This window comes from Prunus persica, chromosome G6 (genome assembly GCF_000346465.2).
Source record: "Prunus persica cultivar Lovell chromosome G6, Prunus_persica_NCBIv2, whole genome shotgun sequence".
Classification (NCBI taxonomy): Eukaryota; Viridiplantae; Streptophyta; class Magnoliopsida; order Rosales; family Rosaceae; genus Prunus; species Prunus persica.
The window spans coordinates 30,113,835-30,136,939 of NC_034014.1; the positions used below are offsets into that span (position 1 = coordinate 30,113,835).

Consider the following 23,105-nt stretch of genomic DNA (forward strand, 5'->3'; position numbering starts at 1 on the left):
ATTTACTCCGCTTAGAAAATCGGTTGCAATCTTTGATTCATCAACTGTGACAAGATATTTATTTATTTTGCTGGCACATATAATCTCTAGCCTTTGATCTGCTGCTTCTTCTTCTCCATTAAGAAATAAGCAGCTTTTGTAGGAGCTGACAGATAAGTGCTTTGGCAATTGGCAGTTTAACTTGAAAAACAAAATGGGGATGCTGCTTTTAGTCCTGTTGTTATTTGAGAGACACTTGAGAGACAGACTGTATCAGATTGATGTTATTGCTAAGAGGAGCATGTAAACCCCCATTTATGCTCCATCATCATCAATCAATCACACACAGAATCAGTCCTTAATAATTAATTCTGTCAAATGCTGAAACAAATATTTCTTATCCATCAAAAATCTTAATCAGATGGGATGGCTTGAACCCCAAACCCAAATCCCTTTCTTTTTAAAGGAGCTTTCATGTTGTTGGTCACATGAGAAGGATCTGGGGTTATAAAAAGCTTATTGCTAATGAAGGGTTTTTTCTGTTAGTGAAAAAAGGCATAATATTTTGACATGCACATAATTTTAATGTGCATTGAGGTAGCATATGCAGTGCCTCTTGGAAGTAGTTAGATCACACCCCACCTTATTTATTTTGGTCACATGGCTTATTAATCTGTTGCCTTTTGTCTGCCCCCCCTCCCCTCCCCTCCCTCTTACCAACATGCGGCATTTCCTCTTAAGACAAGGCTAAACATGCATCGCACTTGCCGAATATAGCTGGGATGGGAATTGAGAGGGCTGACCCATTATATCTGTTAAACTAATTATATTTCTGCGCATGGCAAATTGCATGCAATCTATAAAACCTACCAACCAAGCATTATTGAAGCATTAGATAAATAAAGGGCGTTTAAAGAGTTTAAACTGTCTCCAGAGAGTTTAGGCATGCAATATATTCCATGATTTAGGGGGGGTTCAAATGGTTATGATGACCTTCACCAGATGAGAGCTCAGCCTTTAAACCAAGAAAAGGGAAAAATGCAAAACAAGAAAGAGAGAGAAAATAAAAATGGTCTGACAATATTGTTAGTTCCTCTTAAACTGAAAGCTGAAAGAATTCTACAATCATTATATATACTTCAAAATTTTATTTTATTTTACATGGATGTGACTGAAAAAAATCTGTATCACCGTCACTCCGCCTGAAAAGAAGGCTGGTTTATTAAAGCTGTAAGAAGTAGGTGGAAACCTAGCAAGCAAGGATTGACTGCAAGTTGAAAAGTCTAACCCAAAATTCAATTATTCAATCTTTTTTTTACTCTGTGTAACATCATGGTGTTGAAAAGTAAGTATTATATTTAACCAAATAATGCAGTACTTGCCACTCTGAAATTTGTCAGCTTTACCAAAATGAGCAACACAAGAATGAATGCAGTGCAAAGTAAGTTGGCAATGTATCACAACTAAAGGTCATGGTGGATATACAACTTACTGGCTAGTGGCCGCTCAAATAATTCCTCGTTTAATCTACTGGAACTACCAGAGCTACTAGTTTTTGTTAATGGTGGTCCTATACTTTATTCTGCTGGTGGTAGAACACGCCATTAATATGGTGCCAAACATTGAAAGCAGGAGCAATATATAAAGCAAGCAAGCTCTTATTCACTTACCAGTGGAATAAAACTTGAGTACTTAGAGTGAGAACAACAGATAGAGCTAGTTGGTTGTGAGATTTCTTAAAGAGTTAGAGCCATTTCATCTCATCATGCATAGCATTTTTGCTTCTTGGGTAATTATCCTAGGCCTGCTCGGTGCTTGTGCTAGCCGTCGGGCTGAGGCACGGGCATTCTTCGTTTTCGGAGATTCTCTGGTGGACAATGGCAACAATGACTACTTGGCCACCACTGCCCGGGCAGACTCTTACCCTTATGGCATAGATTATCCAACTCACAGACCCACCGGCCGTTTTTCTAATGGCCTTAACATACCAGACATTATCAGTAAGGCTCTTACTTTTTTGTTTTTTTGTTTTTTGGTAGTGATTATATGCTGTAACATATTTGCAATATGTATTTTTCAGGTGAGCAACTTGGCTCAGAACCCACATTGCCATATTTGAGCCCTCACCTCACTGGACAAAACCTACTTGTCGGTGCTAACTTTGCTTCTGCTGGGATTGGAATTCTCAACGACACAGGGATCCAGTTTGTAAGTCCTCTTTTTAACCCTCTTATCGCAATGTCCAATTAAAGTATACATTCTATTTAGTTTTAGTTTTTTCACATTACCATAAATAATGAAGAAGAAGAGTATCTAATTAGCAATGTCCAAAATTGGCAGCTCAATATAATCCGAATCTTCAAGCAATTGGAATATTTCGAGCAATACCAGACAAGGGTGGCTGCCCTAGTTGGACCTGAACAAACTGAACGACTTGTTAACCAAGCACTTGTTCTTATTACCCTTGGTGGCAATGATTTTGTCAACAACTACTACTTGGTGCCCTTCTCTGCTAGATCTCGCCAATTCTCTCTGCCAGACTATGTTGTGTACCTCATTTCCGAGTATCGCAAAGTTCTAGCGGTAACTATTGTGCTACTTCCTTTTTATGAAAAAAAATTTAAGTGTCACATGTTGTATACATTCTTGAACTTGTCTCTAACACTTAACTAAATCATGCGACGAGATAGATAAACTCAAGAAAGATTGTATACAATTAAAAATTCTGTCCATCTTTCCCATTTTCATTATTTCTGTTATTGATGCACTCACTATATACGCAAGGTGTTACAGTAACACCAACCTTTCGCACACATATAGAGAATTGGTGTAGGATAGTCAAGGAGTAATGTTGATGTGACCCAAGGCAACCAGGGAGTTATTGGAAGATATGCTTGGTTGGTGAGAGCAGCAACCATTATGACATTTTCATTAATGCCTTTGCCCAAATGCAATTATGACCACTACCTGCCTGCATTAAAGTTGTCTGGGAGACAAATTTATTAGCAGCAAATTTTCAACTTTGTTAAGACCTAACAATCTTTATCAATCAAGTTAAAACAATTCTCATCTTATTTGTGGATGATTTGAATGAAGTTTGTTATGCATGTAGTAAAAATATTGAATTTCCGCACGCTATTAATTTGAAGCTCAATTAGAACGATGCATGCTTTAATGTTTTTGTTTTTGTCACAATGCAGAGGCTATATGAATTAGGAGCTCGGAGGGTTTTGGTGACAGGAACAGGACCACTAGGGTGTGTTCCTGCAGAATTGGCTCAGCATAGCAGAGCCGGTGAATGCTCGGTTGAGCTGGAGCGAGCTGCTTCTTTGTTCAACCCACAACTCGTCCAAATGATCAATGGTCTCAACAGCCAGCTTGGCTCAGATGTCTTTGTTGCTGCAAATGCATATGAAATGCACATGGATTTTATTTCTAACCCTCGAGCTTATGGTACGTCCAAATAATTAACTGGCAAACTTATAAGCACAAAGTGGGTTGGTTGGGCCAAAGACAGTATGCGAGTTCCATATCCATCATCCCGTAAATTAGACATTAGAATAGTTTAGAATATGATTACGGAAAAAACAAAAAAAAACAGGGAAAATTAAAAGAAAATTACAAAGATACCCTAAACTAAACATGATCTGGTTTTACTTTTTTGCAGGATTTGTGACTTCAAAGATAGCATGCTGTGGGCAAGGGCCCTACAATGGGATTGGGCTATGCACAATGGTCTCCAACTTGTGCCCAAACAGAGATTTGTACGCGTTTTGGGATGCATTCCATCCCTCCGAGAAGGCCAACAGAATCATTGCGCAGCAAATCCTGACAGGGTCCAACAAGTACATGAACCCAATGAATCTCAGTACTATTTTGGCCTTGGACTCTAGGACCTAGACCTACAACTTCAAGTCTAGAAAGTTACTAGAACAACTACAAGGGGTGCCTCTTCTTTTTATTATTGAACTCTTATCATCCTTTCATCGACCAAACTGCCTTCATAAGTGATGTGATTTATTATTATTATTATTATTATTATTGTTTTGCCTTGTGTCATTAAAAAGTCTAGTGTGTATTATTTTCAGTTGGTTTGCCTATTTAATTCCAAGCTTGAAGTTGAGTTTTGTCTGGGTTTCTTTGTTCTCTTAACTCTCTCATTCTCTTCTCATCTTCGTTATTAACCATTATTAACCATTGAAGGCCCAAGACATACGCTTCGAGTCAAGCATTTCAGGCCCAATAATAAAGAACAAAAGGCCCGACCCGTTAAAGCCATGCATGAGATGGGCAGATCTAAATTGGCCCAAGCTTTGGTGTGTGAAACATGTTACGGGCTGTGGCAAATCTTCTGCTCAACACCCTGAGCTCACTTGTTTAAAAAATAAAAATAAAAATGGCAAAGTACAAATTGTTTGTATTTGATACCTCTAGTCAAATGACAAACGTAGCCCCACGTAGAACTAGAGTGGCACAAATGCACACATTATTCCAGTCAAGTAATTGTATAGAAATGTACTATTGTTTTTATTAATTATTTTTCCCATCATCACAATATGCAAGCAATAATAAATAAGATGGGCCATAATTGTATTGCATAATTCAGAGTTGAGACAGCTGTGCAACTTCAAGGCTTGATGAAGCTCTCAATATAGAGTGAAATAAGCACAAGAAAATTAAAGCAAAGCAAAGCTCAGGGAGGGAGGGACGACTTGACCTGATTCAGACAGGTACATATGAACACTTAAGAAGAAATAAATTGCTCTGGTCCAACAAGAGACAGATGTCAGTTTGATGTGAACTCATCGATCTCTTCAATGCCATTAACTTAGCCTCCAAATGGGATGCAGCATATGCTCCATTGTTCCTTTTCCAAACTAGCTACTCTTAGCATTTGACCTATGATTATGAAAACAATAACCTAACCGTAGCAAAGACGAAGAGAAGAAGAAGACAACAATTTGATTCAAAATATATTGCTGCATTTGCAAATTAATCTGATCTGATTCCCCTGTTGTTAATGTTGGTCTTGGCACAATGGCATTTGAAGACAGTTAGTGCTAGGGTGCTGCTATAGGTATAGGTATAGGTAGGTGGTGAAGGGCATGAGTTTCACGAAAATGCTAGCTAGGGCATCACTCAGTCACTGGTGAGAAATTAAAGAGCCTCAAAAGTAGGTTTGAGAGTGAGAGAAAAAGAGATGAATACTCATAAACTTGACAAGCCCTCGGGAAAGCTAAGGCCTTGTTGGTTAGTTGAACCGTTTCTTCAGCCAAAGTTAATTTGTACGAACCATATTGCCGCACGGTAGTTGGTATTATAATAAAGGCTGTCTTTTACTATTATGTGTGTGTTTCATTTCATGTTACTCTCGAGTGCTCCAATAATTTTGAGGAGAAAGTCACATCTTACCTATGCTTTTGATTTGAATACTTTTTTTTTTTTTTTTTCATTCAGAATGATTAGCATTTAGCAGCAGATGATTTAAAAGCTGTGATGTGAGAGTAGGTGGCTTCCAATTAAAACCTCTACGAGCTTTATTGGCTTTGGTTGGATAATAATTGCACGTTTTTATGACAATTAGTTTGTAAGGTGCGTCAAGGAATGAAGTCATTTTTATGTTGAATTGGATCACATGCCTGCTGCTGTTATTGGTAACTTTTTTCTGAATCACATCCCTAAACTTTATAACTAATGAGCTAGCTTCATAAATAAATGGCTAACATCTTCAAGCTCATAAGTGATTAGCCGACCAAGGGTCTTCACAATCAATCATTTACTGGCGTCAAACTTTGAACTGTGTCATTAATTTATGATGAAGTTGGTCATTGTCAAAAGCAAAGGTTTAAGAAGGAACGTCATTCAAGAGCATGGAAAATTTAGTCAGAAACTCCTACCTACCCCATTTACTAGTGCGTAAAATTGGCTGTCATATGTTTAATTTGCAATTAGGTGGTGACTACTGGTGTTTCCAAATAAGAACAAATTATCTGCAGGCTAATTTGATCTCATCCAGCACTGGATCTTTAGGCCAAGGTTGAAAAAGTAATAAGCATTGTAAAACTGGGTTTGATGTGACTTAATGTTTAACCGATACACCAAATTGCCACATAAATTTTCAAATTTTGACTCTGGTTTTAGTAAATCTGCTCTGCATAAAACAGAGGTTGTATGGATCATAGATCCAAGAGGGCTCCAGCCTGACCTAACTGACACCTATACTTGAATTTTGTTCACTTTTGAGTTCTGACATGGCAGTAAACTGGAAAGGCAAATTCGTGACCAAATTTACAAAAGCTTGGTCGAAAAAGCTTAGCCAGCCACAGCTACTTATGGCATTGCCGTAATCGCAACTACCCAGACCGGGTTGTTTTTGTTCAAAAGTGGGCCCTGTTTTGCCTCAATTGACAAGCATCCCGACCTATATAACACCCCATGCTCTATCAAACTTCCACATTACCAAGCTCATCAGCATCATTGTTCGATCATAGGCAAGATATAGTCTTTTTGTTCTGTTTTGCTATTTTAAAAACCAACGACTCCTCCATGGCATCGGCTAGCTATTTGGCTTTGGGTTCATTGGCCATCTTTGGTCTGGCCATGGCATTGGGAACTTTGAGCTCCCAAGCTGAGGGTCGGGCCTTTTTTGTGTTTGGAGACTCACTTGTTGACAATGGCAACAACAACTACTTAGCCACCACAGCTCGTGCTGACTCTCCTCCTTATGGCATTGACTATCCAACTGGTCGACCCACTGGCCGTTTCTCCAATGGCTTCAACATCCCTGATTTTATCAGTTGGGTTTTCTTCCAATCCTGTTTTTCTTTATACACATATCTTTTTTATTTATTTATTAAACTGACTTAAGATGTGTGTATGAATATATTTACAGGCCAGCAACTTGGTGCAGAATCCACATTGCCATATTTGAGTCCAGAGCTCACTGGACAGAAGCTACTAGTTGGTGCCAACTTTGCCTCTGCTGGCATTGGCATCCTCAATGACACTGGAATTCAGTTTGTCAGTTCTAATTACTTTTATGCAGTCTCAGTTTCTGAATGCTAGTTAGCTTTGATTGAGGTACTTAATTAAACTAATCATGTATGTTATGTGAAATTTTGGCAGGTAAACATAATAAGAATGTCCAGGCAATTGGAATACTTTCAACAATACCAGCAAAGGGTGAGTGCCCTCATCGGAACTCAACGCACCAAGCAGCTTGTGAATCAAGCACTTGTCCTCCTCACCGTCGGAGGCAACGACTTTGTGAACAACTACTATCTGGTGCCCTTCTCTGCAAGATCACGCCAGTATGATCTCCCGGATTATGTCAAACTTCTCATTTCGGAGCTCAAAAAACTTCTCTTGGTAGCCAACTCCTAATTTCATCTTGTAACTTGTTGGGCAAGTCACACATCACTTTTAATGTCGCCACCAAATTAATTAATTTAATGGTCTTGTGTGGTTTTTCAGAGAATGTATGACCTCGGAACACGAAGAGTTCTGGTGACAGGTACCGGGCCGCTAGGCTGCGTGCCGGCAGAATTGGCGCAGCGAAGCAGGAACGGCGAGTGTTCAGCTGAGCTGCAAAGAGCCGCGTCTTTGTACAACCCTCAACTCGTTCAGATGCTAAAATCACTCAACAGCCAACTTGGTTCTGATGTCTTCATTGCTGCCAACACACAGCAGACGCGCAACGATTTCATAAGCAACCCTCAAGCATTTGGTAAATATTCATGATCATGGGCTAATCTAATAATATTAATTGTTAATAAGAAATAATTTTTATTGACTTATAATTTTGTTTGGACGCAGGGTTTTCTACATCAAAGATTGCATGCTGTGGACAGGGACCGTACAATGGGTTAGGATTGTGCACGGTGGCCTCGAACTTGTGCCCAAACAGAGGCCGATACGCTTTCTGGGATGCATTTCACCCATCAGAAAAGGCAAACAAACTGATCGTTCAGAACATTTTGACGGGGTCTACCAAGTACATGGACCCCATGAATCTCAGCACCATCTTAGCTTTGGATTCCAGGACCTAAACGACATCTTAATTTGTCGTTCCATGCCATTCATTTGAATTGGAACTATATAATTTATGAGTGCTTCAATATCATTGATACTAGATCTATAAATGTTAAATGCTAGCAAATGTTTGTGTACTGTGGAATTTCAAGTGATTAAAACTGATGGAGCTTTCGAGTTTCCTTGTTTATAGTTTGTAATGGTTGAAGGGCAAGTACCAATGAGCCTTAGTTCATTAGTTTTTAAACTTGTGTGATCTCATCTTGGTGTTATTTCTAGCTATTTTATTTCGTCCTAGTTGCGTTTGTTTTAATTTTCACTTGTTTATTTAGCTAACCCGTTACCCGTCCCTCACTATCAATAATATATCAATATATTAATCGTGGGGTTTGCTTGATATTATAAAAGAATTTTGGGTTCATATTAGATTATTAATTTAGTTTATCATTTGTATATATATTTTTTTAAAAAATAAAAATCTGGAGGTAATTAAGTAGAAGATGGTTGTGCTGTTTAATATAAATGCAAGTGTGGTTTAGTCAATGTTAGGAAAATTAAGAGGTGACAATTCAAATTAGTTTCTGACTTAGCAGGTAAACGAATGTGTCAAAATCCTTGACCTCTCAATTGTTTTATATTTTCTTGTATCCATCCAAGATTTATGAATTGTGCAATAATATAGACAACTTGTATATTTCTAAAATAAAATAAAATATGGCAAACTATCTATCTCATGTGCGAGTTAGTGATACTTTTTTCTTTCTTTCTTTCTCAATTTCCTATATTTTTTGGTCGTAAAAGTCCCCTTTCCTATCGAATAAAAGAATTAGAGATTTTCTATTTAAACCCAGCACTTCTTTTTGTTCACCTCAATACTTAAATCATTAAGCTGTATGTTTTATTATTGTGTAAAAAGACAAAAAAGGTCATCCAACTTAATAATTAACCTTAGTACATCTGTACACACACCCCACCACTCTTCATATTAAGTTCTAGAAACCTCCTTCCAACTTCTTGTTGACAAACTCTCTCTCTCTCTCTCTCTCTCTCTCTCTCTCTCTCTCTCTCTCAACAATACCCAAGTGTTAGAATTCCAGTTACAGTTCTTGGAGAGAGGTAAAGCTTTTCTCTTCTCTAGAAAGTATTAAATTTCGGATTTGGGGGTTTCAATTGTTTGTGTGTGTGTGTGTGTTTTTTTTTTTTTGCTGGGAACAAAGAAAATTGTTGGGTTTAAATAGAAAATCTGTTTTAGTTCTTATTTTTTCAGTTTGGGGTGTATTTAAGGGTAGTTGGGAAGATAGTAGGGTTTTCTTAGAAATTGTGAAAATTTAAATTAAAAGTCAGGGTAAACTTAAAACATGAGGTGAACTAAGAGAAGTGTGGGGTTCAAATAGAAAATCTCAAGAATTAAGAAGAAACAAAAATTCTATTACACGCCGCTTTTCTTGGCTTAGACGTGCTTATCCGGATTAAAAACAAGGAAATATTATTATTATTAACATGCTATTTTTAATAGAATTGGGAATTTGACTTACAACTGAACTGGATCACCAAAGGATTTGGAGTTAGGACTTTGCCTCTTATTACCTACCTACCTACAAGTTACAACTACTACAACAAAGTAGAGGTGAGGTGGGCTTCTAGCTCTTTGCTTTACAACACCATATATATATATATATATATATATATATATATATATATATAGAGTATACAAAGGCAAAACCCCTGCCGCAGTCCTACATGATCAGACAGATTCATAACATGGAAAATCCATTCCCAGATGTAACCAAGGAAACAGTCCAAGACAAGGTATACTATTATTACCTATCTACCTGGTTTTAATTTGCTACATAAATTTCAAAATTAGTTTATACTCATTCATTGCTCTTCTTGTGTTTTTGTTTTAGGGCCAACTCATCTATTATTATGATTATACAGAGGAAGAGGATGCAAAGAGAAGGAAGACTACGACTAAGGGTGGGGGGCAAAAACACAACTGGATGATATCTATAGACCGAATTAGTCACTTACCTGATGAAATTCTTGTTAGTATATTGTCTCTATTGTCGCTCAAGGAAGCAGCAATTACTAGTCTCCTTTCTAAGCGATGGCAACACCTATGGGCGTCTACTGACACCCTTGACTTTGATTCCAAGTTGGATGTTGGTAACAATGTTCGCTTATTTAGACGCCTCACACCAGAGTTAAGACACAAGAAAAGCCTTGGATACGTCGATTGGGTGAGTCGTGTAATGGAACAACATGAAGGTCCAAACATGAAACGATTCAGGGCTTGTTTTTATCTTGATCGTCGTTTCACCACTTCCATTGACAGATGGATTCAAATTGCAAAGACAAAGGGAGTTGAAATACTTGAGTTGGAGTTTTTTTTAGGAGACGGGGTCATTGACAAAGGTCACTATGCTTTTCCTTACAAAGTATTAGGTCTTGAAAAAGGACCTAATTGTTTTGGACACAATATTATTGGATTTAAGTCGCTCAAAGTAGTTAATTTCAAACATGTTGATGTGGCCGAAGAAATTCTCCAGTACTTGTTGTCTAACTGTCCAGGTCTTGAACAGTTAACAGTGTATGCTTCCTCAAATTTGGCAAATCTAAGAGTTGTTGGTTCATCATCGGCTGCATTGAAGTACCTAGCAATAAAACATTGTTGTTGCCTTGAAAGCATTCAGATTCGTGAAGTAGCAAACCTTGTTTCCTTTACTTACCATGGAGGTTCGGTACGCTTGCTTCTCAGTGATGTACCGTTGCTCACTGAAGTATCCATTGAAGAGGCTGACTGGGGTACCGTTGATTCGATAAGGGTTGTGTTGCCTCAACTTTCATGCTGTATTCTTTCTCAGCTAGAGATTCTCATGTTGGATATCACCCCAATGACACTGGTTAGTATATCTAGCTAGTCATGAACATGTGGTTTTTCTTCTTCTTTTCTTTTCTTAACTACTCCTTTGGGTTTCAGGACGACGATGATTTTGGCCCACTTCAGAATCATGCATTTCCTATATTAGCAAATCTCAAGCATTTGGAATTAATAGTTGAAGCAGATTATTGCTGGTCTCTTCATCACTTAAGTTCTTTCATGAAGGTATCTCCTTACTTGCAGAGACTTGTGTTGAAGGTATATATATAACAAAATTTTGGTATTTGTGTATGTGCATTTTCAGTGATTTTGTCAAACTTCTATTCATTCCGTTGCCAATTGTGCCAATTGTGAAGGAGGGGAAAAAAAAGTGTAAACAGGAACTCAATTGTTCTTCCCTTGGTGCAGATGAAATTCGTAACATGGAGGCGACCAAAAATAAAGACAGCTGCCAAATGCCCCCATCCTTACCTCAGGGTAGTAGAAATAGTAGGGTATCGTGGCCGTGCATGTGCAGCTAAACATGTCATGTACCTAATGAAGAATGCAATTTCACTGGAGAAAATTGTTATTGATCCTGTTCTCAACCATTCAACAGATAAGAGAGTTGAAGAAGTGAAAGAGGAAGTGTTTGCAAAATATCATGCTATGCAACATATTAAAAACAAAGTGCCATCTACAATTGAATTTGTATGTATTTAGTAGTTGCAGTGCAACAGAGACCAATATGCTTTCTTTGAATTTCAAGCTGTACAGGTATGTTTGCGTTAGGGTTCGTCATCGCGCAGGCCTAAATTTTTGGGCTTGATTTGGGCTTGGGCCGGGGCTTGTCAGGTCTTTAAAAAAATAAAAATAAATGTCTTGTCTTTTTACTTTTATTTACTTTTAATATTACTCAATTTACTTAAGTTTACAATGTAAATAAGAAAGTATCCCCCATTCGGATTCAATTAAAAATATTAGAAAATCAAATTCCCAACAAAGTATAAGATACAATTTATACCAATATTAATACATCAATAAGTCAACGTAAACTTTATACTAATCTATATTATTGTGCATCAAAATTTAACTACATATCGGACTACTCACTTCGGCCCAGCGGGCCGAATGATGACCTCTAATTTGCGTGTACTGGAATGTCTAGTACTTAAAATTGATCCAGTTTTCGAGTTACTTGTAGTTTGTAATGAGTGATGGGCAAGTATTGAGCAGAGACTCCATCTAACTCTCAATCCTTGAAACTTATTTTTTTCCATTTTTCAAAAACAAATTCAAAGCTTACTGGTTTAAACATATGCACTTACAAGTTGCGATAATTGTTACCATTGAGTCTTTGATCATTGGTTTTAACTTGATCAAATTTGTTGATCTTGGTTTATTTCTAGCTATTTAAACGTGTTGGTATAGGTGGCTTGATACAAGTCATGATGTGTAATTCTCACGTCAAAAAATACAACAATAATCTACAAGTTCAAATATAGGTGATCCACTCATAATTACATTGAGGTTTTTTAAGTTAAACCCCGCACCTAGAGGTCTATTGGGCCTAACCCAACCCAAGAATTAGACCTATGTGGTTAATGTGGGAGCAATATCTTTCCATGACTTTAATAGGCAGTGGACTCCTATTGGGTATTGGACCATGACCCATCATTTCAAAGAAAACGGTGCCACGAGTTAAACTCATGCTTCGTCGTGACATATGAATTTTTTTACAACCGTTTGATGCTGTTTAGTAGCCCAAAATAACATTTTAGGTTTTTTTTTTTGGTTTTTGAAATCTTTTGTACTTTTCATTTTTTTTTTCTTTCTATATTTGGATTTCCTATGATTTCTAGGATTTGAGGTAGTATTTAAACCAACTTGCTAATGTTTTAGGGTTGTTATCCCTATTATCATTATGTTGGATCACAAACTTTGATTATCTTAAACTAATCGTTTGCATGCCTTTCGTATTATCCCGCAATGTCATGTAACATTAGATATTAGACCATGACTTTAATAAGAATCCAACGAGTCTTCATTATTTATGTAAATTTACTAATCCAATCTTAAAAAGAAAAATTAAACATTAAAGCGGAAAGAAATAAAATGTGCATAAGTCATCCTTAAAGTGGGACCTTGGTCTTTTTATTGGGTGCACTTTTAGGGGATAAGAGAATTAAAACGGGCCGCATTCTTTGTCATTTTGTTGGATTAGAAGAAACTCATACATTTGGAGTCAATCTATAGTGAGAGCCTTATATATGGCCTTTATGTGAGGTCTTATCTCTTAACCGTTGGATTATGCTAACTAATTTAATTTAACAGCTAACCAATTTGATTCAACGGTTAAGAAATAAGGTCTCACCTAAGGGCCATATATAAAACCCTCACTATTGAATTCTTGCATACATTTGTACATAGAATATATAGTGAGTGCCTTATCTAAGGCCCTTAGATGAGACCCCATCTTAACCATTTGATAAAAGTAGTTAGCCATTTGATCAAATTGATTAATTTAATCCAACAGTTAAGAGATATGTCCTCACCTAAAGACCTTATATAAGGTCCTCACTATAGAATGCCTCACTAGCTCATCAATTTAATTAATTATTTATTAATTGGTACTGAAATGCAAGCTTAGCTTAGCTTCATGCGACGAGTATTGGGAACGTGGCATTGAAATGCAAGCTAAGCTTCATAAAATCAGTGTTGGGAATTTGGTACTTGTTGATGCGAAAAAATGGTTCTGCACGTATTTCGTCAACTTAGTGATTTTAGGCCTTCGGTAGGTTACTGTCCTCGGTAGATGTTCTACTGCAGAAGGGAGAGTACCTACAAAAGGTCACGTTCGGTAAGTCCTTGGGGTACCGGTGTGGTACCGGCCGAAGGCTCTCCGATGCTTTAGTAAGTATGGTTTTAGTAAAGATAACTGACAGATCAATCGATAGCGTACCGTTAGTTCTGATCCCCCCCCCCTTTTGGGGATAGGGGTCTTCTTATATAGGTCTTGGGAGGTGTGCACTGTGCTCATATTTCCGATGTGGGACTCAGGACATGGATTGTGAGCGTGTCTAATGGTATAAGGGCCAGGATAGATGGCTTCGGTAAGGACCATGCCGAAGGGACTCTGTGATCAATGTCGATCCTGTCCACGTGTTCGGTGGTCATAGGTCGTTTATTTACGGTATAAACAGTACTGAAATGCAAGCTTAGCATGAAAGTTAGGTGAAAACGCTCAATGATTTTTATGTGAGCACAACTTTTAACTTGATCAAATTATGTAGAGCAAAACTACAAACAAGAAGTCTTCAATTCAATCATCTCTACTCTGTCTCTGTGTAGTGCACTCACCATGGTCGTTCACAAGTCTTTGCAAAGGTTAAGACTTTACATGGATGCCGTCAACGAGAGAAACCAAAGAGAAGAAAACAAAATTGCCAATGAAATAGGAGAATGTTACCCCATAATGAGCATCTCTAACGTTAAAGAGATGTTTGCAGTCATAACGCTTCGAAAATCAAAGAAATGGAGAGGTTCTGTCAGCATAATTGCTGAGGTTACTCCAGATGAACGGGAAAAGATAAGGAAGCTTGCAAAAGCAAGCAACATCGGAATTATTAATGATAATGAAGCAAGCCGATCAGGAAAAGGGGAAGGTGGAAGCAAGTCCGGATCTGGTCAAGGTGATGGAGGAAGTGGAAATGGATCGGAAGCCCCGCAAGGAGGAAAAGGAGGAGGAGGTGGAGGTACTAAAACCCGATGCTATGGGCTATTTACTTGTTTTGGTTTCTAGTCAGTCATTTAAATATTTCTCCATAGTTTTCATATTATTATATGGTTTAGATTATGTGGTTTCTACCCTCGTATGTTTGTATTATCCACTAAATTGAACTTCTACTCCAATTTAGTATCAATAAAGTAATCGTTTGATGTTATGAAAGTTTCTGAGCCACAATTTGTTATAAAATATTGGTTTCGAAAGTGTATTGGATTATATATTATTTTGGAATGAAAACTGAACTTCTACATTCTAACATTCTTGTTATAAAAGTTATTTTTTTTTTAAAAAAAACACGTATTCTCATTCGGCCGCAATTTGAACCTAACCAAAAAATCATAGGATACGTAACTAAAGAGAAATAGTATTGGGAGTTTTGCCTCTTACCTACCACCTACAAACAAAGTTACAACTACAAGGTTGAGTTTGATATTTCTACAAACAAAGACAAAGTGCAAACCAACAAACAAACAAACAACGCAAACCCCTACTTCCATCAGAATTCAGATTATTATTAACCAGGAAAAATCCCTTCCCTCCTTTCATGATCTAAATAATGAAGGAGGAGGAACCAGTACCTTCAACTTCTCTGAGTCTGTGCTAGACAAGGTAAAACTTCTCTCAATTCAAATTTTGCATCAATCTCATTGCTCTGTGTCTGTAGTAAGTAATACTTGGGTTAGGATGGGTTGCTACAACTACAACTTGGCAAAGAGAAGGAAAACTAAGGCAGAGGGGCACAACTTTGTCTTGGCGGACCGAATCAGTGAGTTGCCGGATGAAATTCTTGTTAGTATATTGTCTCTCTTGTCACTAAAGGAAGCCGCAACTACTAGTATCCTTTCTAAGCGATGGCAGCACCTGTGGGCGTCTACTATGACTCTCAACTTTGATGCTAAACTGGATCTTGGTAGCAGCAATTTACGCCACTTTAGAGGCCTCCAACCAGAAATAAGATACCAAGAAAGCCATAGATACATAAACTGGGTGAATCGTGTATTGGAACAACATAAAGGCCCTAGCATTGAACGATTCAGGGCTTGTTTTGATATTGATCATCGTTTCACAAGTTCCATTGATAAATGGATTCAATTTGCAATGACAAGGAGAGTTCAAATACTTGAATTGGAGTTTATTGTGGCATTCAGTGTTATTTACGAGGGTCACTATGCTTTTCCTTACCCTGATTTGAAACACTTGTGTCCGAGTCCTCTACACTCTCTTGGACACAATATTGGTGGTTTTAAGTCGCTCAAAGTACTTTCTTTCAGATATGTTGATGTGACTGGAGAAATTCTTGAGTACTTCTTGTTTCACTGTCCAGTTCTTGAACACTTAACAGTGCATGCTTCCACAAATTTGGTAAATTTAAGAGTTGTCGGTTCATCGATTGCATTGAAGCACCTAGCGATAGTACGTTGCTTTGGCATCAAAAGCATTCAGATTCGTGATGCAAACCTTGTTTCATTTGTTTACAATGGAGGGTTTGTGAATTTGGACATCAGTAATGTTCCGTTGCTCATTGAGGTATCCATTTTTGAGACTGACGATGATTTTGAGCTGGATACCGATATCATAAAGATTGTCTTGGGCCAACTTTCATGTGTTGTTTCTCAACTAGAGATTCTTAGGTTGGATATCGATCAACCGGTTAGTATTATATCTAAAACTATCAACATGTGTTGTCCGGTTTTTTCTTTTCTTTTCTTTTCTTTTCTGTGTGTTGGATATTCCGTTTTTTACTTACTCTTCTTTGTTTGGTTTCCAGTGCTACCACATGTTCAAGTCAAAGATATACGATAAGAAGTATGAATTTCCTGTATTTGCAAATCTCAAGCATTTGGAATTAATAGTTGAATCAGATTATCGTTGGCTTCTTCATCAATTAAATTCTTTCATCAAGGCATCTCCTTACTTGCAGAGACTTACATTGAAGGTATATAGACAGAGATATTTATTAGCAGCACTTAGCAGATTACATAAATACAGAAAAGTATAAACATACTGAATAAAGAAAAGTATAAGCGTACAGAAAGCAAAAAGGTTAAACTTTGTCTTTGTGGTTCTTATTAAATTTCTCCCTTGGTGCAGCTGCAATTTCAAACATGGAAGTGCGATAGAAAATTAAAGAAAGCTGCCATTTGCCCCCATCATTACCTCAAGGTAGTTGAAATAGTAGGGTACCGTGGTCGAAGACTTGCCGTTACGCAAGTCATGCACTTAATAAAGAGTGCTGTTGCACTGGAGAAAATTGTTATTGATCCTGTTCGGCGTTGGTTGTATCCTAAGGGAATGGAAAGGGTACTTGCAGAAGTCAAGAAGGAAGTGAAGGCAAGAGATCATGCTATGCAACATATTAAACACAAAGTGCCTTCAACAATTGAATTTGTATGCCTCTAGTGAGTGCAGTGCTTCAATTATCTAAATATTTGTTGTTGGTATTATTGGCTGTAGATGATGATGATGACTCATCAACGAATATTATTATATGTCTGATCAATATTTTTGCATTGGGAACTATCAATATTTTAGCATTGCTCCTCAGTTAGCAGAGGGTCAAGCCTTCTTTGTTTTTGGTGACTCTCTGGTTGATAGAGGCAACAACAACTATTTGATAACGTTTGCTCGTGCTGACTCTTACCCTTATGGAATTGATTCTCCAACTCGACGAGCCACGTGCCGCTTTCCTTTGTTTTGCTCAGAGCTTGCTCTGCTTTGCTTTCTGCTTGTTAGCCAAAATGGTGACTGCAAATGCTGATCCAAATATTCCACATGGATAGACAACTGAGGTACTTCCAAGAATACCACCAAAGAGTGCAAGCTCTAATCAGAAGTGAGGAGACCAAAGGACTCATTAGCCAAGCATTTGTCTTATCATCCTTGGCGGCAATGATTTTGTTAACAACTACGACTCGAGGCCCTCCTCCCCTGCTCAATCTTGCCACCTCCCCCTTCCATATTTTATCAAGCTTATCATCTCTGAGTACAGGACAAATGGGATGTGCTCCTGCAGATTTAGCTGCAAGAAGCACAAATAGTGGATGCTCAGCTGAACTTGAACATGCGGCTGACTTGTATAGATCAATCAAATGTTGACAAAACTCAATAACAGACTTGGCAAAGATGTCTTCATCTCTGTAAAGACCAAAAAAAATGCAGATGGATTTTATCAGCAACCCTCAAGCATTTGGTATATATAACTAATTACCGCCTTAATTATTATTATTTTGGATTTAATTTTTCTAGCTAAACTATGTTGTTTAATGAAACATCAAACTTTTCTCATTTTACGTAAACAATTTCGTATGTTTACTTTCATGTTAATTGCTTGGAATTGGAAGTTTGTAGTTACTGATGAATTAAACATAATTTGTGTGCATTTGCAAGTGACAGACAGTCATCAAGAATCATCAATGGTTGTGCCCAAGTCCTTGCGTTCGTCGTTGAGACTTTATACATAAGCTCGAAAGGAAAGAAACGGTCAAGAAGAAAAGAAGCTGAGGGATCAACTATTGGAAAGCTCAATAATCACTCTCTACAGTGGAGGAGATGCAAGCTGTAAGGCCACCTCCAGCACAGGGCCTGGCCCGGGCAAAAGGTTGCCCTAAGCCCGAAATCCATCTCCAGTGCGCACAACTCAGCCCAGGCAAGGCGTGCGACCCACCAGTCTGGGCAAGTCCATGGGCAAAATTGGACTTGGCTGTTGCCCTCAGACTGTTCGCACCCATCAGCCCATAGAAACCAACGGCCACAAACCACGTGACTTCTCCTGGAGCCTCCAATCTAAAAATCTTATCAAATCCAATGACTGTCCAATTTTTGGCTTAAAAAATTAAAAAAAAATTCAAAAACATTTGTAAAAAATATAAATACCTACCAATATTATTCACTTTCCATACCAAATCTTCATACAAATTCATCTCCTTCTAATATTTTTCACTTTCCACACGAAAAATTCTACTACAAAATTGCATTTATGCAAAAATACAAATGGCCTCTTCCATCGAAGCCGGAGAGTCGTGGAAAAACGTTCGAAGAGGTCAAAATCTTGGCAACGATTTAGAAAAAAATTAATTGCCGTTTTATTCAATTTAATGTCTTTGTTTATTTTATAAATATATTTCTTGCATTTCCAATTTCATTTTTTAATAGATTATTCAAGGGAAAAAAAAAAAAAACCATTACACATGGCTCCTCAAGTGAAGATGGTTGTGCTGTTGAATATAAATGCAAGTGTGGTTTAGTCAATGTTAGGAAAATTAAGAGGTGACAATTCAAATTAGTTTCTGACTTAGCTGGTAAATGAATGTGTCAAAATCCTTGACCTCTCAATTGTTTTATATTTTCTTGTATCCTTCCAAGATTTATGGATTGTGCAATAATTTAGAGAACTTGTATATTTCTAAAATGAAATAAAATATGGCAAACTATCTCTCTCATGAGCGAGTTAGTGATACTTTTTTTTCTTTCTTTCTCAATTTCCTATCTTTTGTGGTCGTTTTTGGTCGTAAAAGTCCCCTTTCCTATCTTCTTGTGTTTTGTTTTGTTTTAGTGCCAACTCATCTATTATTATAATTATACAGAGGAAGAGGATGCAAGGAGAAGGAAGACTACGACTAAGGGTGGGGGGCAAAAACACAACTGGATGATATCTATAGACCGAATTAGTCACTTACCTGATGAAATTCTTGTTAGTATATTGTCTCTATTGTCGCTCAAGGAAGCAGCAGTTACTAGTCTCCTTTCTAAGCGATGGCAGCACCTATGGGCTTCTACTGACACTCTTAACTTTGATTCTAAGTTGGATGTTGGTAACAATATTCTCCGCTTTAGACGCCTCACACCAGAGTTAAGACACAAGAAAAGCCGTCGATATGTCGATTGGGTGAGTCGTGTAATGGAACAACATAAAGGTCCAAACATGAAACGATTCAGGGCTTGTTTTTATCTTGATCGTCGTTTCACCACTTCCATTGACAGATGGATTCAAATTGCAATGACAAAGGGAGTTGAAGTTTTTTTTTAGGAGACGGGGTCATTGACAAAGGTCACTATGCTTTTCCTTACAAAGTATTAGGTCTTGAAAAAGTACCTAATTGTTTTGGACACAATATTATTGGTTTTAAGTCGCTCAAAGTAGTTAATTTCAAACATGTTGATGTGGCTGGAGAAATTCTCGAGTACTTGTTGTCTGACTGTCCAGGTCTTGAACAGTTAACAGTGTATGCTTCCTCAAATTTGGCAAATCTAAGAGTTGTTGGTTCATCATCGGTTGCATTGAAGTACCTAGCGATAAAACATTGTTGTCGCCTCGAAAGCATTCAGATTCGTGAAGCAGCAAACCTTGTTTCCTTTATTTACCATGGAGGTTCGGTACGCTTGCTTCTCAGTGATGTACCGTTGCTCACTGAAGTATCCATTGAAGAGGTTGACTGGGGTGTTGATTCGAAAAGGGTTGTGTTGCCTCAACTTTCATGCTGTCTTTCTCAGCTAGAGATTCTCATGTTGAATATCACCCCAATGACACTGGTTAGTTAGTATATCTAGCTAGTCATGAACATGTGGTTTTTTTTTTCTTTCCTTTTCTTAACTACTCCTTTGGGTTTCAGGACGACGATGATTTTGGCCCACTTCAGAATCATGCATTTCCTATATTAGCAAATCTCAAGCATTTGGAATTAATAGTTGCAGCAGATTATTGTTGGTCTCTTCATCACTTAAGTTCTTTCATGAAGGTATCTCCTTACTTGCAGAGACTTGTGTTGAAGGTATATATATAACAAAATTTTGGTATTTGTGTATGTGCATTTTCAGTGATTTTGCCAAACTTCTATTCATTCCGTTGCCAATTGTGCCAATTGTGAAGGAGGGGAAAAAAAAGTGTAAACAGGAACTCAATTGTTCTTCCCTTGGTGCAGATGAAATTCGTAACATGGAGGCGACCAAAAATAAAGACAGCTGCCAAAAGAGGAAGTGTTTGCAAAATATCATGCTATGCAACATATTAAAAACAAAATGCCTTCTACAATTGAATTTGTATGTCTTTAGGAGTTGCAGTGGAATAGAGACCAATATGCTTTCTGTGAATTTCAAGCTGTATAGGTATGTTTACATTAGGGTTTGTCATCGGGCTAGGCCGGGCCAAGTTGGCCTTAAATTTTTAGGCTCGGGTCGGGGCTTGTCAGGCTTTTTCTTTTTTTAAGTAAATGTCTTATGGGATAAGAGAATTAAATTGGGCTGCATTCTTTGTCATTTTGTTGGATTAGAAGAAACTCATACATTTGAAGTCATTCTATAGTGAATGCCTTATATATGGCTATGAGGTCTTATCTCTTAACTGTTAGATCATGCTAACGAATTTAATCCAATAGCTAACGAATTTGATCCAACGGTTAAGATATAGGGCCTCCCCTAAGGACCATATTCAAGGCCCTCACTACAGAATTATTGCATACATTTGTGTTGGAATTTTAAAAGGTTTTAAAAATTTAACCGTTTTATTTATTTAATTATTTTGGCGGTTTTATTTTATTTATTGTGGGGGTTATATATATTTAATATTCAAGTTTTATTTCTGGTTGGTGAAAGCCTTAATTTTTTGGTTGGTGAACTTTTATGGTTGGTGAAGGTTACATGTTTTTAGATGCCTATAAAAGGTCACTCCTCCTTCACATTTGATACACACAATGACACATAATAACACACACGATATATACAATACACTATCAGAATATCACATACACATTCTAATTCTCTCCTTTTCTACTTTTACATATATTCTGTACTTTATTATTATTATTTTGGGCAATGGTTATGTGACTTGGATACCTATATCTGTCTGTGAACGTGCTCATAGCGGATCTTGAGTTTGTGTATAAGGGGTCGTATCTTGGAGTCTTGTAGACCGTCAGTACCTGCACGTAGGGAGGCTACAAAGGCTTTAGGACAGCGTCTTTGACGTGCTTCATCGTACCAAACTCACTTTCTTACTTATTATTTATTTTCCTTTTACTTACCTATTATTTTGTTTTCTTCAATTTTATTATACCTTCAAAAGTTTCCAATTTGTTTATAAGTTATTTATAATATAAATATTTTGTATTTGGCTTTACGGAAAGAGGAAAACTATTATTTTTTATAACAATCTAAAGCCTTTGTATGTTAAAGTTGTTTTCTTCCCGTATTGCTAGCTTTAATATATTTTAACTCTTTGACTGAAGCTTTTACATTTGTATTGGATTTTCAAAATGAAAATTACGATTTATTTTGGGTAGATGCAGTTTGAAGCTTTTATGTTGTCTATACAATTTCAATTGCTTTAAATATTGTTGGTACATTTATATGTTTATAATTTGTTGCTAACGTTTGGGAAATTACTGCTAGTGTTTGAAAATAAAAACCTACAGACTAATTTATGTGGTATTATTATTATAGCTCAATGTATTATTATTTTATGTGGTGTGCCCGTTTTCTACAGTACAATTGTTTTTAAAATACATTTCAGAATCTTAATAATGCTAATAGTATTCAAAAGCCAATTAATTACCTTTGAAATAAAAACAAATTGAAGTGATGTATGTTTTTCTAAGCTACTGTTTGTTTTAAATAGCTTGTATTGTTTCATTACGGATTACTTTATTATTACTTATTAATCAATTTACGTTGAAACATCCAATATTGAATGGTTGAAGTGTTTAAAACCGAAACGTTGAAGTGTTTCAAAATCTTTGGTCTATTTTTCCTTTTAATTGAAATTTCAAAGCAAGTATATATATATTTTTAGAACAAGTATATATATTTGATTTTATTGTGTTGGGCCTTTTTACATTTGCCTTCATTCATTTTGATTGTCATCAATCTTCCTTTATATAATGGTCCTTTATAATCATTTTTTTTAAAATATCGTTTTATTGTTCTCAATTGCCAAAAAGGTCTGCTCTACTTTTGGAAATCCTTCATATAAACGTGAGAAGCAATTATAAAGTTTAATGTTGGTTTTTTATACACTATCTTTATGTGGTTTAATGCATTATGAAGGAATAAAGCATTTTCTTTCAGCAGACAATTAAGTTTACTTTTATGGAGATACATTTGATTTGAATATTCAATTGTTGCATCTTTCGCAAATCTGTGTAGTATACTACTTACTTTGGTTTCAAATTCTTGAAAGAAAAAAGGTGCGAAGAGTTCTTTTGTAGTTTAATTTTGAATTCAAAATCTAATATTACGTCAGTTTTAGATTTGACCTATTTGTGTATTCAATTTTTATATTGATTCTTATTTTCATTTATAGCTATTATTTTTTGCAAGAATGTGCAGAGAGTTTATGTGGTATTATTGCAAGTTTTATTGAGCCTAATTATTCTTTATTTTGATGGCTGTCATTGCTTTGAATTTGGGAGAAAAACCTATAGTTTTTTTTTGTAGTATAAATGCATCACTTTAACA

General features: G+C 36.8%; 4 protein-coding genes across 4 annotated transcripts; all 4 read left to right on the forward strand.

Annotated features, from left to right (window-relative positions):
• LOC18775395 (GDSL esterase/lipase LTL1) lies at positions 1,570–4,108 on the forward strand. Its single transcript, XM_007206803.2, has 5 exons — positions 1,570–1,979; positions 2,060–2,187; positions 2,320–2,562; positions 3,180–3,432; positions 3,647–4,108. Exons 1-5 carry the CDS (start codon positions 1,745–1,747, stop codon positions 3,877–3,879), a joined length of 1,092 nt encoding a protein of 363 aa, XP_007206865.1. The 5' UTR covers positions 1,570–1,744; the 3' UTR covers positions 3,880–4,108.
• On the forward strand, positions 6,411–8,307 carry LOC18773780 (GDSL esterase/lipase LTL1). Its single transcript, XM_007205330.2, has 5 exons — positions 6,411–6,775; positions 6,872–6,999; positions 7,105–7,347; positions 7,453–7,705; positions 7,795–8,307. The coding sequence occupies exons 1-5, from the start codon at positions 6,415–6,417 to the stop codon at positions 8,025–8,027; spliced, it is 1,218 nt and encodes a 405-aa protein (XP_007205392.2). The 5' UTR covers positions 6,411–6,414; the 3' UTR covers positions 8,028–8,307.
• LOC18773250 (F-box/FBD/LRR-repeat protein At5g22700) lies at positions 15,225–17,171 on the forward strand. Its single transcript, XM_020566839.1, has 3 exons — positions 15,225–16,307; positions 16,426–16,593; positions 16,749–17,171. Exons 1-3 carry the CDS (start codon positions 15,342–15,344, stop codon positions 17,055–17,057), a joined length of 1,443 nt encoding a protein of 480 aa, XP_020422428.1. The 5' UTR covers positions 15,225–15,341; the 3' UTR covers positions 17,058–17,171.
• On the forward strand, positions 19,149–20,195 carry LOC18773404 (F-box/LRR-repeat protein At3g03360). The gene is given in 2 exon segments (XM_007206080.2): positions 19,149–19,684; positions 19,687–20,195. Coding segments are annotated over 2 exon segments (891 nt in total). The 5' UTR covers positions 19,149–19,302.